Raw genomic sequence first — 19,229 nt, 5'->3', positions numbered from 1 at the left:
AGTGTTGGTTACCTGCTCTAAACTAATCATATTAGGATAATAAGATATTGAGATAAAGCACTTAAAGCTGTAAGCAGGATTACCAAAAAATTTTAACAGATGAAAAACCTGTTTCACAGAAGGAATGCTGTGTATGTCACAAATTTAATTCTCAGAGACTGAAGTCAGGAACTTAAAATTTCTGTAAAATCAGCTGGTCAGCTTTCAACATTGAATACAGATCTGAGACTACACTCTCTTTTATTTCTCTCAAGATACCATGTTAAAAATTAAGAAAAGACTATTTAATAGTGGTATATGATAAGTAATTGGTTAAAAGATTTGTTTCTCTCAAACTCATCCTGTTATTTCACCTTAAAGCAACTTCTTCTCCAGGATTCATATCTTTCAAAAACATACAGCTATTTTATATACGTAACTTCTTTCTTTTATCAATATTTACGGAAGCTGTTTAATATTTCATCACCAAGTTTTTAACCAGGAGCTAAAATTACATATCTGAGTAAAGGTATCAAAACCAAAACAAAACAAAACTCCCATCAAAACCAAGAAACCCTGTCATCTGCAAAAGCAGAAAAACTTAAAACAGAAGACTCCACTGAGGAAAACTTCACTGACCTTCTGCAGAGAGGTAAAAATTAGAAACTTAAGTCCCTTTGAGTTTCCTAGTTATCTTTTCACTTTCTACCATTCTACCCTCTTTCTTGTGCCATTTGTTTCCTTTCAACCCATTTTCTGCCTTCCTAGCCCTCTCTAAACCTCATTTTCTAGGCCTGATTTCAGACAAAAGCTCAAGTAATGCAATGCTCTTGAGGCACAGGAAGGAACATCAACAGTTCTTATCTTGAATTCCACTGACCCATAAGAAATACATGATTTTATGGGCTAAACAATTGCCAGCGAGAGTATTTAAGAATGGAAAGCTACAGACCCATGTACATATTTTAAAAACTGCTATAAAATTATCCATCATGTTTAAAAAGGAAACAAGATCTCTTTTACAGAATCAAATGGTGTTTTTTTTCCTTAAACTGCAGGCAACTCATAGTCTTGAATATCTAAAAAATTAATTCAATATCCAAATCAACACTATTTGTGTTGTGCCCTATTGATAAAAACAGCTGCATAGGAAAATAAAAAAAAAAACCCTTTACAATAAAATTGTACTTTCAACTTTTTACTGCAAGTATGCTGTTCTCTCTGCAAAGAATGTACTGCATATTCTTTACTGAATAATTTAATACTACCATCAAAATAACACATTTCAGATTGACCAGCATAATCAGCCATTTCTTAGCATATGCTATTTACTACTCATGATTCTTTCCTTGAAAAACACATTTATTTTCATTCTGAATTATTCCTTACTATTTTATAGCTATTTTAAGCTTGAGAAAATAATATATCAAAATAAAAGAAATAAAGTTTTTGATTATCTAGGTTTTACTCTTTTATACATTGGGGCTGTCTTGAGTTTTTTTGGGTTTTGCCTTTCTTAAATCAGCAATTTATTACTGCCTCATGTTTAGTTCTGCATCCCAGTGGCAAGGTAAATTATTCTTCTACTACACTTTATTAATACAATGTTTGCAAAGCATTTCTAGATCTTCCCAATTAAAAGCACCAAATAAGAACACAACTGTTCTCACCATGTTATACTGTAATTATGCACTTACTGCTCAAAAAGAGACAATTTTATTAAAACGGGTATTAGACTTCATATTTGTTTCCAGTAAATCTAAACAGTTCAATGAACAAAAGTCAATATGATCAACAACAAACCTAAAACGTCTCAAGATTATAGTAGGTGCACCAGCTAATCACCCCAAGGATCTCATGGATAGGACCTGGTTCTGACAAGAGGGGTGGAAGAAAGCAAAGAAAAAACAAAACAAAACAAAACCCGAAAAACAAACAAAAAATTCAAAAAACAAACATCAGGAGAAAGTAAGTAGGGCATATAAAATAGACAGTTTTATACATCAAAAGAAAAATCAACGTTCCAAGAATATCATCACACAGTACACTACACTTTTGCAGGAGGAGACCATTTAGGAACTTAAAACTTTTTAGCTCTTCTTCATCTTACAGTAACAGATGAAACAGAAAGTAACAAAACTTTTCATCACTGTGACCTTGATTTCTACAATTTGAACAGTAATAACTTCCCTAATAAGGGAATAGAATCAGTTTAAAATATTAAATTTAGGTAGAATTTGATGTATAAAATTGACTATTCAACTGAATCAGTTGGTTTGCTTTTTTGGTTTTTTTCAGATCTTGAGCATTTTGTTCTCGGGTTCTATGGAATGCAAATATCGTCTTTTACATTCACATTCTCATCACTTTCTGCTGATCTTCAGCAGTTAGAAATGAACATAAGGGTTGGAAATAGAACATAAGAGATTTTTTCACTCTTTATTAAAAAAATAAAAACTAGAACTCTTCAAGTGGCTTCATGTTCAACCACTTTTATTAAATAAACTTCGTAATACACAGCCAAATCCCTCTGGACAATATCCCTTTAAGCTTTTTCCTTGGCAACACAAGCTTTCACCAAACACTTAAAAAATTATTTCGAAATAGTCAAGTTATGTGAAACAGGAATTCAGGAGCATCTGAGCACTTTTTTGTAAAAGAGCTCAATGAAATCTACAATACTTAAAACATACTGGCATGAGGAACATCAGAAACACTGGTGATTATTTTAGGATAACTTACGCATGACAGATTTTGTCCCAAGGCAATAATGTATCTGGTTTTTTGTTTGCTTGCTTTTTTTTCCAACTGGATAAATTACAAATACCTACTTGAGTAATTCTTAATGTTTTGGAAAATTAAATTATTAAGTAATGTAATACATGGATTTCTCAGAATGAATCATGCCAAACCAGCTGAGTATATAATTTGGTGAAACAATCTCCTCAGTGGATAAAGGAAATTAAGAAAAAAAAAAAAAAAAAAAAAAAAAAAAAAAGAAGAAGAACCAAAAATAACACCGAATTCAAACTTCAGGGCTCACAATAGTCTGTTTCCAACTAAAAGACTCCCATTATAGTCCAAATCATAAAGAATAACAGGATCAAAAAATAGGACCATGCAAAATTAAAATATGAACTGCTTGAAATAAATGTTTTGAAGCCATAAGACTGAATGATCTACAACCAAAGAATGATATGTTCATTGCTAGGTCAGGACCAACTCTGCACATGATGAAGTTCAGAGACAGAGTTTATTGAGCTCTGCATCACCATTGCAACCTGACTGAAGTTATTTCCAAGAGAAACACATCATGACTGGCTGTGTTTCCTACCCTCAGGGAAAGAAAAAGCTTAGAATGTGATGCAGAGACACCACAGTGCATTTACCAATTTACAGATTTCAAGGTACTATTGTGATACCTAATTAGTGAAGTTTATGACATATTTAACGAAACCAACACACAAAACCGCCTCCACTTTCCTGTCTGTAACCCCAACAACAGTTAAATAAACTTGTCATAGTTGAACAGTAAGCCCAAATCCAGCAAGTAGTGTGTGAACAGTCTCTTCAACACCCCCATTAACCTCTCTAACTACAGAAAGCACAAGTACAGGAATTGTGTTACTGTGATGTACACAATGACGTACCCATGCAACATGAAGAGGCCAGTTGTTTTGCTCTTCTGGATGTCAACTAAGTGCTAAAAGAAGTATGACTGTGCCATGTTTGGACTACTTTAAAGACTGAAATTGAAAGGGCCAAAAAACAAAACCAAAATCCTGCTATAAACAGTAAATCAGGAGAACATGGTTTCCAAGAAAGATCAACAAATTACCACATTCAGTGTAATTGTAACTCATTGTTCCTGAATAATCAACTCTGTAACAAGACTCTCTTTACAATGATACGATTTTTAGGATCTGCAGTTCTGTTTAATTATAATGAAAAATTCAAATTTCTCTCTTCAGACTAGTAAGGTGGAGAAAGCAAAATCTGACCTCTGCAAAATCAACACGTCTATTATTCTTTCTCCAATAACTACATCAGACGTTAACTTAAAACTAACCAGATTACTTAAAAAAAATTAAGAAAATTTAAATAACTCTATTTAAGTAATCTAAATAACTGATGGCTTTTCAATCAAATCATGGTTTTGGATTGGGAGACTTAATATCAGGGAATTTATTTTAGAAGGTATGAAAAAAAAATTCTGCTTCTGCTATCCAATCCAGCAGTCTCAATCAAAGCTTTCGTGCAGACTCCTCCCTAAGATTAACTTATAAATAGGTTAAAGCTATCCTGCAGTATAAATAAATTTGCCTGCAGGATGTATACATTATTATTTTTTACTGGTTGCTCTGACCAAGAATGGGGATGTCTCAACAGAGCCCTCAGTTTTGGGAAGGCACCGCCGCTAGGGGAGTGTCAGAGTCCTGCACAACAGAAGAAACACAACAGGATGCTGCTGATAAAGACAGGGACAGATTGTCCCTTCCAGGTGTGTCCTGTTCCCAGGCACCTCCTCAGAAGGGACTCACATTATCTTTCAGACCTGCAGAGACTTTGCAGCTCCTGCAGCCATCACTGGCATTGCAGGACTGCCTTTATCCAACTGGATGCAATCTTCATGGGTATTAAATTATTAAGAAAGTAACTAAAAGGCTCAATCTTAAAATACTGAATACAAATTTACTGCAGCATTTTCTTAAGAAAAAAATAGATTTAAATTTAGATAAAGAGGTGTTCTAGACTCTAACAGTACTCTACAAATGTTGTTTGGTTTCAATCTTGTCAAAACTGACTGGGTGTAAAATGTACTTTGTGTACAGTGTTGCAGAAATCAAATGGAAAAAAAAACCCAAAGACATTTCTGTGTTACATCAACATTCATTCTGGCTGTCCATATTCATTATTACTTGCAATATTTAGACAATACCTGAAACAAACAAACAAAAAAACCAAACCCACCAGAAAAAGGAACAAAGGAGCAATTTTTACAAAAATCAGTAAAAAATGACAAGATTTTAGTTTATGGAAGACCCTGGAGCTAGAACCAAGAAAGCTCTAATGATGTAAAGCTCTAAAAATTAGGTATCCCCATTCTTTGACTCATTTACCTGCTTAAACAGGACGCAATCCAATTATCATGGAGTTTCTACAATCAGCTAGTTGCCTTATAATGTATCTTGGGGATAAATCATTTTTTAAACTATTAAATTGATTTTTAGGTACTTATATGTTTAGCAGGTTTTTTTAACTCAGACATATTTTTAAAGACCTTGAAGCTGATAAGAAGCTTTTCACTACCTTTTCTTTTCCCCCCTCTGTGTCCAATTACACTCTCATTTCCAAAAACTTACTTTCTTCCTTCTCAACATTTGCCATTCTCTGTACACAGCTATTAGGGAGACACTTCCGTGAAAGGTAACAGTGTAGCTCAGTGAGAGCAAACCTTTTCCACGTATAATGCCAAGTTTGTGCCAGAAGCAGCACTGCATTTCATGATCACTGATGTCAGTCCTAATCCATGTCAGTGACAAACTTGGCATCAGTGTAAGTGTCTAATTCCCAGCGGTCTCATCTAATTGGTTAGGCACAGAATCTCCATTACAGGAAGAGTCTTTTCATCCTAGTAATGCTCCTGCTCTAAAGTTTCTGGAAGGTTTATGGACCAAGTTTCCCACCTGCAAAAGGGCAGTTGCTCTAACCTCCTTACCTCAGCAGAAATGAAATGTTCACCAAGTTGTGATGTTTGCTACCACGGTAAAGAGCCACAGGCCCTCTACTTTATGTTAAATATTTCTTGCCCCTACTTGAACTGTTTATTTCACCTCCCTGCTACAACTTCTGACAAAAAAAAATTGTAGTGTGAGTATTATCTCGTTCTGCATGTCTAAGTGTCTGAAGTAATCAATCTTGTTTGTGGCAACTGTGACAATAGATGCTATAGCAAAAAAAAACCCCAGAAGTTTTGCTACTTAACAAGATGCTTGGGAAAATTACTTATTTAAAGCTGACAGGGGTGGGGAGACATGACAAGATTTTCAACACAAAACTTACAATAAATACTAAATATTACATCTAAAGATATTTATTTCCATTATGAAAAAAATAGCTATGGCCTAATATCAAGCAAAAAATTTAATAAAGCAGGTGCTGGGAGCATACTTCTAATTTAGACATGGTCTTTTCAGAATCAAATGGTATCATGAATAGCCTAAGACTTAAGAATGCTGTAAAACCACTGGAAACAGAACTAAAGCCAAGAGCACTGTCTTGTAATGTGACTATTTCAAATATGGATTTCATACTACAGTCTCTTTACAGTAATAGAAATATATCTGTATTATCAAGGAGCCAAATCTTCTGCAGGAAATCAATCTTGAACAAAAATTAAACATACACTGAGGTATACGCTTCTACCTTGCATTTAAATCTAAGCATATTAAGGGAACTACCTGGCCATGAAAATATTCAAATGTAAAATAAGCACTGTAAAAAAACTGTACCAGTGAGCCTTTGAGAAATTTGGGGAAATTCAATGTGTTCTGCTAGCCATGGATACTGTTTGGTTATCAACTGAACTATTACTGAACTACTATTGTACAATGACAAAGATAATGAATTACCTAAACCCAGGGATAACTGTACCTCTTGGAATGTATCCAGCTCCCTCCATCTTGATTTGAAAAGAACTGTGTTAAGAATGGCAGTCTGAGGCCTTGAAATCAGTTCTAATATAAATAAGCTTAAGCTGGGAAGAACTACTTAGCCTGTGCAGAGAAGGCACTGATCATAGGAGCTTAAACTGAAAGGAAAGTGTGCTCTCCATGACTAGTTTAGCTAGCTCTGTCACTGTAGCAGCCTTTTCTATGAAGGACATTACATGTACCAATCTATCTGACACTCCTTCCTCAAAAAAGGCTACGAAAGGCTGACAGCTGTGTCTCAAATCAAGGCATTCACATGGTTTTTCATCTGTTTACTCATTCAAACAAATGGACCTCTAGAGATGACAATACAAAGAAAGATTTGTTACTGAAACAGAAGGAAAGAATGAGGTTAGGAAACAGCTGGAGAATATAGATCAACTATGGTGGCATGCTGGCCATTGCTAATGACAGGATGAAAGCCTATCAGGCTGAGATGCAACAATCAGAAGCAAGCAAGCAACTTTTATACTTAGTATTCTTTTTAAAGAGAGAAAAAAAATCAATGTAAAAACATAATATACAATTAATTAAGTTAGGACGTATTTTACCAACAAATTATTAGTGAAGGAAATAAAAAGGTTCTACCTGTGTCTGAATTGCGATCTTCATTTCTGGATGGACTAATAGTAAAAGGAAGTTTACGTTTCATGGAAGACTTTTCTTTCATCTCCTTCCCCACATCACTCCTATCCACTTTTGGAGTTTTGCTGTAGGATGCAATCTTGTCCTTGCTCTAATATAAATAAAAAGTATACTAAGTAATTTTTGCATAAAGCAGGATAGTCTTATAACGTATACAGACTGAAAAGACTGATATGTGAGAATGTATGTGCTTGTGTATATAATAAGCACGTGTATTAAAAAAGTTTCTGAATAAACAAAAGAATCAATTATCATTTCTTTTTAAAATTACTTCTGTGTTATTCCTACTTTCAGATACATCACTGCAGAAATGCTGTTCATTATTAGAGGCTTAATTAATTAGCAAAGGAACAACACAAACTGAATTGCCCAGTCTTGATGACCACCCCAATTTCCTTCCCTGATCATAACAATCCCACTAAAAGCACATGAAAAGCCCACACTGCAATTCAGACTGTGAATTGTAAACCTTCAAAAACCGCTCTAATTAGCCTCCCCTGCCTCCACTCCCACCCTGTAATCCATCAATACAGAACTCCCTTTCTATTTCAACAATAACAGTGTAATGTTTCATTTGAGAAAAATCTATGAGCAAGCTTTTTAAACTGATATCAAATTTAGGAAACACAGGTACAAGCAATTCAGATTTTGAGTTGTATAAATCTAGAGATTTTGGCTTATAAACCATACCGCAAATAAACACAGAAAAACCTAAACAGGCTCACTATTAACTCATACTTGATTACTTCACTAATATAGGAGGAAAGAATGTAAAAGATACCAGGTTAGTGTAAAGGCTGCTTGAGAGAACCCTCTGCAAAACCCAACATCTTAGCCTACCAATCAAGATGCAATGTAGAGACCATGTTTTCTGTTCAATACATGCTACAGAAACACATGATCCACTCTGTCAGCTGTCACAACTCCACAGCTTTAAATCATTCCTAACACATGATCAGATGAAATTACTAATAGATCAACCTCCTAAATGTAGAAGAACATATACTACCTTGCCAGTCACCAAAAACCAAAAGGCAGGTCCTTGGTACTTCTGAAGATTTATTCTGATTGGAAAAAAACTAAAAAACAACTGGAAGTAAAGGTACTGTTCTCAAAGGCACCTTTCCTTAAAAAAAAAAAAAAAAAAAAAAAAAAAAAGCCAAACTCAGGCAGGAGGATATCATCTGACATGCTGAGTTTAAAATGTTGCAAGAAAGTTAGGCAGAAGTGATTAGAAAAAGAACCTGCAAACAAACCCTGCAAACTTCAGAAGACAAATATCTGTACAAGGGAAATGACAAAGAAGGCATTAGTTTGTGTCAACACAATTCCTGAGGTATAAACGTTTCTGCCCCCGGAGAACACCTATCTTCTTCACTCCAAGTTTAGAAACCCAAAAAACCAGAATTCCAAAACAAAATGCAGAATAAAACCCACACAAGAAAACCAAAGCCAACCCTCTTTCAAAACCCCAAAAGAAGCAGCACCCTCTTTTTTTTTTTTTACATGCTAGAACAAGAAAATCTAAAAACCCAAATCCCTTAAGACTCCCCTACACCCTTGGAACATAGAGTGCCTGTGGTATTAGTTATGAAAGAAGTTGATCCATCTAACACAAGTCATCATTTCCAAATGCATCTCTAATTTGGCAAGAGCTGATCCAAACTCTGTTAAGCCTTTTCCCATCTCTTCCACCACACGTCTCCCACTTGAGCCCAACAACTCCAAGAGTTTTCTCATCCCTTGTTTCAAACAGACCAATTATTTCTCCTCTCCATGTACGTGAATTTCCCACAACATCATGAAGTGGTATCAAAATCTTATTTATTTCTCTAGACTATTATCTTATGTTAGGTACTATGCAAAAGAAAGGATGAACTAAAAATAATCTAAAATTCCTAAGAAGAAAACATTGGTTTCAACTTGTTCTGTAGAAAAAACAAACAAACAAACAAACAAACAAACAAACAAAAAATCCCCACAACTTTTTGTAGTTGGTAATCTTTAACAAGAATTCTTTTGGGGACACTCCTCAGTAAAATATATCAGGAGGTGCTCACAGAGGCACAAGCTGCTTAAGTAATTAGATAGCTTTATATTTATTCTTGAATTGTTTATATGTATTATGTTAAATATGACTGATGCACTAGTTTTTGAACAATAACTGAAAATTAATTTCATTATAATCTAATTAGGTGGAAAGAGTTCAAAGTACATACTTTCAGATATATAAAAGCACATTGAAAATAATAATTAAAAAAAAGGCTATACATAGAAAACACAAAAACTGAAAAAAAGAGACTATTTTGTTCCTTAGCTACTGTGGAAATAAGCATTCAACATTCAGTGGTGGACTTTCCAATCCAAAAGATGCAATGAACAGGGTGTTTGAGAAGTCTGTACAAAGTTGATGTTACTTATTATTTTCGTTGGCAATGCTGAAATAGAGATACAATCAGATATGCAGACATCATCACAACTGAAAGAGAGGGAGAAGCAAAGAGCCCTGGCAAGGGGAATGAAAAATGACTGACTGATTTGAAAAGAAGTCTTAATAGAAAACAAAATAGGAAAAGCCAGAATGAAACCAAGGCCCTACAAACTGATAAAAATAATCAACTGTACAATCACGAAATTCTGTGTTAAAAGATAGAAAACTCTTAATGGCATCCTGGATTCAACTTCAAGTTAAGGAAGTAGAAGTAGGAAGAAGAAGTAAAAACTCTGCAGGTTAGACCAGGCATTCCATTTTAAAGAGTGAGTATTCACTGTTTTAATTGCTCCTGATCACTGCAACAGCATGCACACCTCTTTTTCAGGGTCCAAGGCAAGGTTCAAAAGGTCTGCTGCATTACTTTAAAGTGACACATGGAAGCAACCTCAAACGAAGCTGACGTTTTTTATAAAATTGCCTGTAAGTCTTGTGGACTTTCTAAAGAGGTTAATTAATCTAAAGTGAAAACTGCTAATCAGATAAAACACTGCAGACATGTTGATGTTCAGAAAACTAAGCTGCTGTAAAGTGAAAAGCATTACGTACTTTCCATGTCCACTGCAGCTAGAGAACATTTAATGGCTTTGGACTGCAACAGGAGACCAGCAAAGGTTATTTATCCTTCTACTAAGTATCTAACTCTATGCCAGTCAGCATAATTAAGTATCAGAATAAACTGCCCAAGGAGACAGGAATTTCCATCAGGCAAGCCTTTAAAGAAAAGGTCTGGCAAACATCTGTCAGGAGCTGAGTACAGCTTATTCTACTCTGGGGCAAATGGATGAACTGGATCTGCACGTCTCAACATTTAATGCATGCCTCACTGGAGGATGTAGCAACAAGGAAGAATTTTCTCTGTCAACAAAACCATACTAGTGTGCTATGATGAGGAACACGTTTTTGATCTGTTCAACAGGAACTGTCTCAGAAGGCTTACAAACAGCAGTCTGGACAACTTCTTGATATCCCATTCCAGCCCTATTGTCTGGTACCACTACAATCAATGACAAGACACAAAAGGAGACAACAGAGAGCCATATAATCTAGCAGATGTACTAAGCCCTGGGAGAACAAGCATTCTTTTTCTGCCTTTCAAAGATAATTACATACTGAAGCATGTTTTGTATGGTATTAAATGGTTTTGGGCACTATTGTTGGAGTCTTCCAAGGAGAGAATTAATCCTTACAAACTCCAAATGTGCTTCTCGTTTGGATGACATATCCATAGTTTACTTCCTGAGTTTGGCCATATGAAGTATAAATTCAGATAAACTAAAATGTCATCATATTCATGTGTTTACAAAATATCTCATGCAAATATTAGATGGTCTAGCTGCTGTATACACTTGCACTATTTCTTTATGCTTGCCAGATGAGCAATTGAAATAAAAATACATATACCCTAATGCATACATGATATAAACTCAGCTTGTTAACAGCAATGTTATTTTAATAGGTTTTTTTGAGTTCTCAGAAGACCTGAACACATAGCTGATTCACATAGCTATTCACTGGTTGTTAGGACTGCACAATAAGCATTAATTTCTGGACAAATATGAAAGATTACACCTAATAATAACAACAGTAACTGCACTACATTTCTCTGTCAACAGCTAAGACTGCAAAAATCAGAACTAGCTAAACAGTGTAAAAACTATGAAATGGAAATAAAATCCTGCAGGTGTTTTTAGTTTTGTTTCTTTTTTTTTTTAATCTTATGTTAACCATTAGAATAGCCTTATGCCATTGAGGTCATTACAGTTTTTATTTTGTGAAGAATGAGAATTCTTTTATGGAGTGGTATCCTTTAGCATTACTGCTCACTTGTAAGAGGCACTGTTTTTTATGAACACTATTTCACACTATTCCTTAGCACTTCCTAACATCACTTACATTAGCTAATGAATCCCTAACATTTTTCACATGTTTTAAGAACTATTACTTTTAAATTCATGGCTGCAAATGTTCATGCATTGAGAAAAAAATCCTTATTTGCCTTAAAGATATTTTCACTCCCTCTTAAAGGTATTTCATTAAAATTATCACTGTTGATTTGGGCTGGACAATCTTTACCTCAGAGTTCTATGTTTGTGTACATAATACAGATTTGCCTTCAAGACTTTGTTGTTCAAACTCACACTTTACTCTTAGCCTACCGCTTGCCAGATTTCAAATAATTTTCTTGGCTGAATCTATATTATGACATTATGGCAATATTTTCTCTGTCTTTTCTAATCCACTCTAAAGAGTTCAGATTAGTCAAAGGCCATCTGAACACTTCTGACAATTGTCCATGTGCTAGAGAACAGGTATGTGACAGTTTAAGTGACTTTTAATACAACCATGTACTCAGTTTTCTCAAAATATGACAACTCTATTTATTATGCTAAAAACCTCAATACAGGAACATTAACTGAAACACTTATATTCTCCATTAATAATAATGATTCTCCATTTTTATTTAGGATCTTATATTACACATTGTTTTATATCATACAATTCCAAACCAAAGCCTACATTATTCTAATCTTAAGCTGCACACTGTACCAGGGTGGACAGTGAGCAACACTGGATATAACAGTGCAAGCAGTTTATCAGCTTAATTTTTTGTTACCAGCTTAATAATCAGCCCATCACTGCAATTCCATATTCACAGCCTTTGTCAAACTTCCATTCCCTACTCTTCCCCTAAATTACTGAATGATACTTAAACTAACTTGACCATATCCCAAACAAGGACCAGAATAAATAGAAAAAAAGAAAGAAAACCCAACATCCCTTTCACTAGTAAGCCAATTTCCTTTCCCCATTTTACTCTGTTACCTGCCTCTTCTTATCTAAGTAATTCATCAGAGCGAGCAGAAAAAGTTACCTTTGCCTCACTTTACTGGGACCAATGGAACAAAAAGGTCTAAAGGTTTCTATGAACGTTTTTGGAAGACAAAAAGTTACAAGTAGATGCTGAATCATCTTATCTTTTTCCTGTTTTTTAACCTCTTCCTGTATTATAGCCATTCATCAAATGATCTTGCAGAGAATACAGATTTTGACAAAAGGCTAAGTACGAACACACACACACACACACAAAATACTTTTCTAGAGAAGACAGTACTAAAGATTGTTGGGAAACAAACCGATTCTCTCTTCTTAGGGCAATATACATGTCACTCATCGTTCTCAATGCAGAGTATTATTCCAGCTTCTGTTATTCATTAGTAGCACAGATAAACCCACGGTCTATTGTACAAGTGTACCAGGCAGACAAACTGGAGAACTGGATGATTTGAAAATTTTCTCCAGTACTCCGAAAATCATGGGATACTTCACATTTATAAACAACAAACCACCCTTCAGCATGACTAGACTTCCCATATTCCTTCAGTCCTCTACACTCAAAAATGGACTGTACAATTTTAAGATGGGACTCCCTTGTACAGGAGCTACTCTTAAGCTTTGTGCAACATTTGGCTTTTAAGTCCTCCCTCACACCGAGAACAAGTTTTGTGTTAAAAAGGAATATTAGAAACCAACGTTTTTCTTTGGTCTGTGCTCTGTCACAGGCCTTCACAAATGTTTTGTGTTTGCTACAGAGAGTAACACACTGTAAAATAAAATAAAATAAAATAAGGATTGTTGTTCTTGTGAGTACATGAAAACTTCACATTAGCTAAGATATGGAGACTATACACTAACTTACAACAAATAAAACCAAAGCATACAGCTTCCTTTTTAAATTAACTTGCAAGTTACAATGAAAGCTGAATTCTGCGCCACAGTTTAACTTACAGTTAAATTTATGTAAAAATGTATAACTTTTTTAATACTGAATATATCAGAACACAGATTCATATTTATTTCTTCCAATTACAGCAACAAAAATCATGAAATATGCTTCATTTTCCTGAAATTAAATGGGCATTAATGTGATTTTTACCTTTCTTGCAGTTGTTTTTTCCACCATGGTGCTATTGCTGTCAGAATTTTCAACTTGAACTGTTTTTGTAGACCCAAATTTGGGCATTTTATAGCTGTTTAGCTAGTTGTATCTTGTATCAGTGGGTTCATCCTTGTCTGAAAAACAAACAAACAACATTACATAAATATACACACTGCAGTGTCATTTCAGGACAAACGTTCTTGCAGATGGTAGGAGAGCTGAACAGTACCCCAAAAAACAGGACTAATAATGACACCTGGCTTCAAGCATCGTCCTCACATGCAGCTCAAACCTTGGGGCAAAACCCCAACAGGTCTAATACGGTTGTTGCTGGGGACGGTATCATGAAAAAAGCACCAAGTCAGCTGCTAAACTGCCTCATCCTTCCAGCTTACCTTTTTGGAAGACCTAACATTTTTGGCTATTTTAATAGGTTCACTATCTCACTTTGTGTTAAATGCCCTAAGGTTTAGAAAGATAAACAAGGTTTCTAGCAACACTGGAAAGAGAAATTAAGCTTCCTAGCCTAGGAAACTGAAATATTGTATATTCTTAGTAGTATGGAAAGAATGTCAAGTCTTGTGATTTTTTATCATTTCTGTTGGATCAAGAGATGCCTGTTGGAAGAAAAAATCTTCCAAAGCTTAAACCTGGAACTAGAAACCTCAATTTCCACTGTCTATCAAATCAATTACATAAGCCACCACTAGAGACAAAGCTTTTATCTATATAAAGCTCCAAGAGCTATGTAGTGTCTCATCTCCACCATATACCAAACAAGTGTCAATACAGCGGGAGAGGTCCGACTTGCCTCTTCCACAGAAGGAAGAGCCACTCTTTTTGTAAGAATGTCTAAGAGGAAAGGTCACACAAAAGGTGAAACTGCATTTGACAGCACTTAAGAGCTGGTGACTTTTTACAGGTCTTTTTGAGTTGATGTATTTTGTTACAAGTATTTACAAGACCACAATCTTACTGAGCTGTTGTAACTTAATGCCTGATCAAGTCATCATTTCAGGTGCAACACCTTTATTGTTGCTTTACCATTAAAATTTTGGGATCACCACATAGAGAGTTTGTTGCTGTTTTAGGACTATGGCCACTATTTTGGTTTGACACAGTTAACTGACAACAAATCTGGTGTAGATGATTTTGAGAAAACCATTTTGCACACTACACCTGACATGAGATGTTGACATTCAAACAAATTTCTACATCCCACCCACACATCCACCCCCCACAAGGTTTATGCTATGGAAAATCTGAATATTTGTCCAAGATTAATACTGTTGTATACAACAATATAACATGTTACTTTTTTAATCTTCCAGAACAGGAGGGGAAGAAAAGTCCAAAAAGCTAAATCCTTGAGACAGAGAGGTAGGAAATGTTGCACTAAGGCCTGCTGTTTTCCTCCCTTTCCCCTACACCTGAGGAGGTGTTTTCTTCCTTTATTGGGTTTTTCTTAACACTAACCACAAGCTTATGAAAAACAGGAAGAGATTAATTAGAAACAATCTCACACTCTATAACCAGAACCTTGTCTCCACTAGGATACATGATACAATGTTGTGAAACTCATACCATTCTACTCTTACCTAAGACAAGAGAAACATTAGTATATTCCCTTCATTTGTGGAGTGTTAACAGGATTTATGCAGCCCTACTGATACAGAAAGTAATTGCTCAATTTTAATGAACATCAAAGCACATCGTTATCAGCCTTTTGTTTTCAGTCACTTTTTATAACAGCTGCAGGAACAAAAAAATGGCTATCACTTCAAAGCGAAAGAAACATTAAACTGAGTTTCCGGTAATTTACAAAAAACTTTCCTTAATCCTAAAAGAAGCAACAAGTTATTACCTGTACAGAATACTACTGTGCTGATTAGACCAAACATAGTATATTACTATAGTAGCAAATATCTGTTTCTATGGGTTCAAAAAGTGACAAGTCATTAATCTGCTTTTGCTCATTTAGCCTCTCAAATCCTCTCTGCAAGTTTCATTCGTAACAATTCCCATTGTATATATCATGATTACAACTACTTTAAAAAAATCAACGGGCCAAAGTTTTAATATTTTAATCAGAATATTTCTCATTGCAGATGCTGATGTTTCCTTTCCTTCCTTTTTTACTGCTACCTGGCTCCCTGAAACTACCTCCATTCCAGCTTGGCTTCTCTTCCTTTCCTGGTTTCATATGCCATTCCCTGGTGCATGACAGCAAGAAGCTAAACTCCAAGAGTTTAGTAAAATTTATTATCTTAGGCTTGGCTCCCTTGATCTCATTTGCCTCACCTGCAGGGGCTAAACCACATGAACTGAATAAGAGCTGCCCCTCACAGAAGGCCTGGCCTCCCTGCATGTCTAACCTGGACAACAGTTTATTTTTTAAAATGGTAGAACAAAAAACCCAGCCTCAAGTGTTGCATGAGGGCAAGAGGATTATGAAAACACTTTAAAAATAGATTTCAATTAAAGGTATTTTTAATAATACAGTTAGCTTAATTTACAAACAGAAGTAAATGAAAACAGAAAGCATAGGATGTTTAAATTTTCTTTACCAAATGATCAACAGGCAGAAGCAGATGTGCAGGAAGCTCCACCTGAACACGAGAAGAATTTTACTGTGCAGGTGACCGAGCACTGGGACAGATCACCCAGAGAGGCTGCGGAGTCTCCCTCACTGGGAGGTATTCAAAAATCCTCTGGACACAATCCTGTGCCGTGTGCTCTGGGATGGACCTGCTCGAGCAGGGAGGTTAGAGCAGATGACCAACTGTGGGCCCTCCCAACCTGACCCATTCTGTGATCAAAAGTTAACATGAATTAATGAAATTCTCGACCCAAGCCAAATATGCTTTGGAAAAAAAAAAACTGCCTAGGAAGTTCATTAAAACTGAGTGTCACAGACTGGATTATCAAAGCAGAACCACCACACTAAGACTAAGAAACAGCCGTATTTCCATAAAGTGTTTCAAGTACCAGACTGCTGTTGCACAATCGCTGTGCAAAATTCAAAACCGACACAAATGCTTCCCATATCTGAGAAAAAATATTTTTCATAAAGAGTAGTTTAAAAAATAGTTTTAAAACTATTAAAATATCACTGTGGTGGCCCAGAGATTAGGCAAACTATTCAACTGGTGATTACATAGCGTACTTAACAATAAAACTGCCTACTGAAGAAGTGATTTTACTGACATTTTACATTTTATTTCCATTTGTCCGGAGTTCAATACCACTTCAATTCAACTTCTAAACACAAATATTTGCATTCATAGTGAAAATGTAGAACATTAACAGGGTCTTCCAGGGAAACCTAGGTCTGTCTGCTATGAGCTTTCCTCAGAGCCATTTCTTAATGCAATTACTGGTTTATTAGGCAATCTTGATGACACATATCACCAGAACCCTAAATTAAAAGTTAAACTCTTTACAAATTATTCTCCTCTGTCACAACAAGCAGTGTCCTCGCTTGTCATGTGACACACAGGCACAGACATCTGTGCTTTCTCTCAAACAAACTGATTCCAAGCTTTTCAATAAAACAGAATCTGCTTCCTACTAAAGAAACTTCTCTGTATGTAACAAAATCAGATACTCTTATTTGATGTTTGGACATCTTTCCTGCACATTCATTACCAATCATGAGTCATAGTACTGGAAATACTGTTAAACTCTTCTCTCAGTCATTTTTCAACTAAGGAACTAAAAATTCTATTTTCTCCTTGAAGTAATAAAGGTAAGCATTTAGACAGATCTACGGGAAGTGACATAAAACACTAGGATTATTTCATATTAAAAAACTCTGGACATAAAAAACAATCCCAAAAAAATCCCACCAACCACCAGAATTTCAGATATAATTAGCTACAAAAAATTAATGATATAATAAAACTCTAATGGAACAAGTTACTGTATTAATTTGTATAGGCTTACATCTAGCACTGATGAAAAAGCTTTTCTTTACCTATATAAAAAACCAGGGAATTCATGCGGTACTACAATGGTGCTGCTGCCACTGTCATTCCCTCTTTTACATCTTTCAGCCTGGTCTTTAAGAAATTAAGGCCCACATGTTTCTGTTAGGTGAATGTATGATTCACTAATGACTTCCAAGCCTGTAGATGGATTTTCTTTAAATTTGACAGCAGCAGAAATTTTCAAATATATTAAGCACGCACAAATTTCATGGGAAAAAGTGGCCAGTGGATAATAACAATAACAATAGTTATCCATCACCATTTTTTCCATGGGAAGGCTTCAATACAAGCTTCATGACAAGAAACCTCTAAGAAAACTCCACATGAGATGGCCTTTGTAAACCACTTTCCTTTTTTCTCTTAGTTATGGGGGAAGTTTCAGTTGAGAACTGCACACTATCAGAGTCAGTCAACCACAGGACACAAATTGCCAAGAAATTAAGCATCATTGGTTCTGGTGCTCACTGAACTACTTGTTTCCTTTCTGGTTCAGAGTGTCTTCCCTGCAGCACCTACAGCAGAATGTTACAGGATGCTTTGGGAAGGTTTTCTTTGGTATCCCTGTTGTACAGCTGATCTTGAAGGTGAGCTGACTGCTAGTAGTACACCAAAGCAAGAGGGCACAAGATTAACCTACTGCAAGAATACCAGTAGTTGAGTTAATCTACCCTCCTGCTCTAGAAAGCATTTGCATTTAAAAAGCAGGGGTCTAGAGTAAGGCAATCTTCTCAACTCTGCTTTCCTGTATTGCCCACATCTCACTTCGTCTGCAGGAAGACGAAAAACAAAAAAAAACCCAAAAATCTCCTTCTTTCAATAAGGATTTACTGCAGACTGGGAAACAGCAAATCAACTATATCAAATTTCTGCTATAAATACTTGACAGGAATGCCTCAGAATGTTTTAAGGAAATTAAACTACTGAAAATGACAACTATGGCTACATCTAAATTAGCAAGAAATAAAGAATTATCAGGAGCAAATCTGTAGAATGGAACAGCTGGTAACAAAAATCCCAAATTTACACTAGTCACATTTAGCAGATTTGCTCTGGACTACTTCTAGTGCAATTCCATGTACTAAATGCATATTAAAGGTTGGAGCACATTCAACAAATTCCTAAACACATCTCTCAGCTTAAATCAGGAGGAATCAAGCACTGAAAACACTACACATAGCAAACTCAACTACAGTGAGGGGAGAGGATAGTCACTGATTTAAACTAAGACTGACCTGATTTTCTCCTAGCAATCTCCTTCCCAACCCCAGAAATTTGTCTCTTTCAAGTTTATTTTGAAATGACTGGTATGATCTAGATCTCAAAGCTATTAAGAGTCTACCAAAGGAAAAAAAGAAAGTCAGTGGATGAGTACAAGAGAGATGTCTAAGAACAGCTGAACTGAGGGAAAGGCAGGCAAAAGCCAACATTACATATTCTGTTCAGAGAAAGCCAGCTGGCCAACCCGTATGTAC

General features: G+C 35.5%; 1 protein-coding gene across 2 annotated transcripts in view; it reads right to left on the bottom strand.

The window, feature by feature from the left end:
- ANKRD12 (ankyrin repeat domain 12) overlaps positions 1 to 19,229 on the bottom strand; it is a 59,432-nt gene that overhangs the window by 26,193 nt on the left and 14,010 nt on the right. Inside the window, exons 2-3 of one of the 2 annotated variants that reach the window (XM_066183348.1) lie at positions 13,766 to 13,902; positions 7,281 to 7,428 (exon numbers count right to left, since the gene is read on the bottom strand). In XM_066183348.1, the coding sequence (XP_066039445.1) occupies positions 7,281 to 7,428; positions 13,766 to 13,852 (235 nt within the window). In that variant the 5' untranslated portion in view covers positions 13,853 to 13,902. Of the gene's footprint in view, positions 1 to 7,280; positions 7,429 to 13,765; positions 13,903 to 19,229 lie in introns of those variants that run through there. The other variant, XM_066183357.1, reaches the window with a different exon arrangement.

Source organism: Chamaea fasciata, unplaced genomic scaffold (genome assembly GCF_029207755.1).
Source record: "Chamaea fasciata isolate MVZ Bird 193981 ecotype frontalis unplaced genomic scaffold, bChaFas1.0.hap1 SCAF_1, whole genome shotgun sequence".
NCBI classification, from domain to species: domain Eukaryota; kingdom Metazoa; phylum Chordata; class Aves; order Passeriformes; family Sylviidae; genus Chamaea; species Chamaea fasciata.
This window is presented reverse-complemented; position numbering and strand designations above follow the sequence as displayed.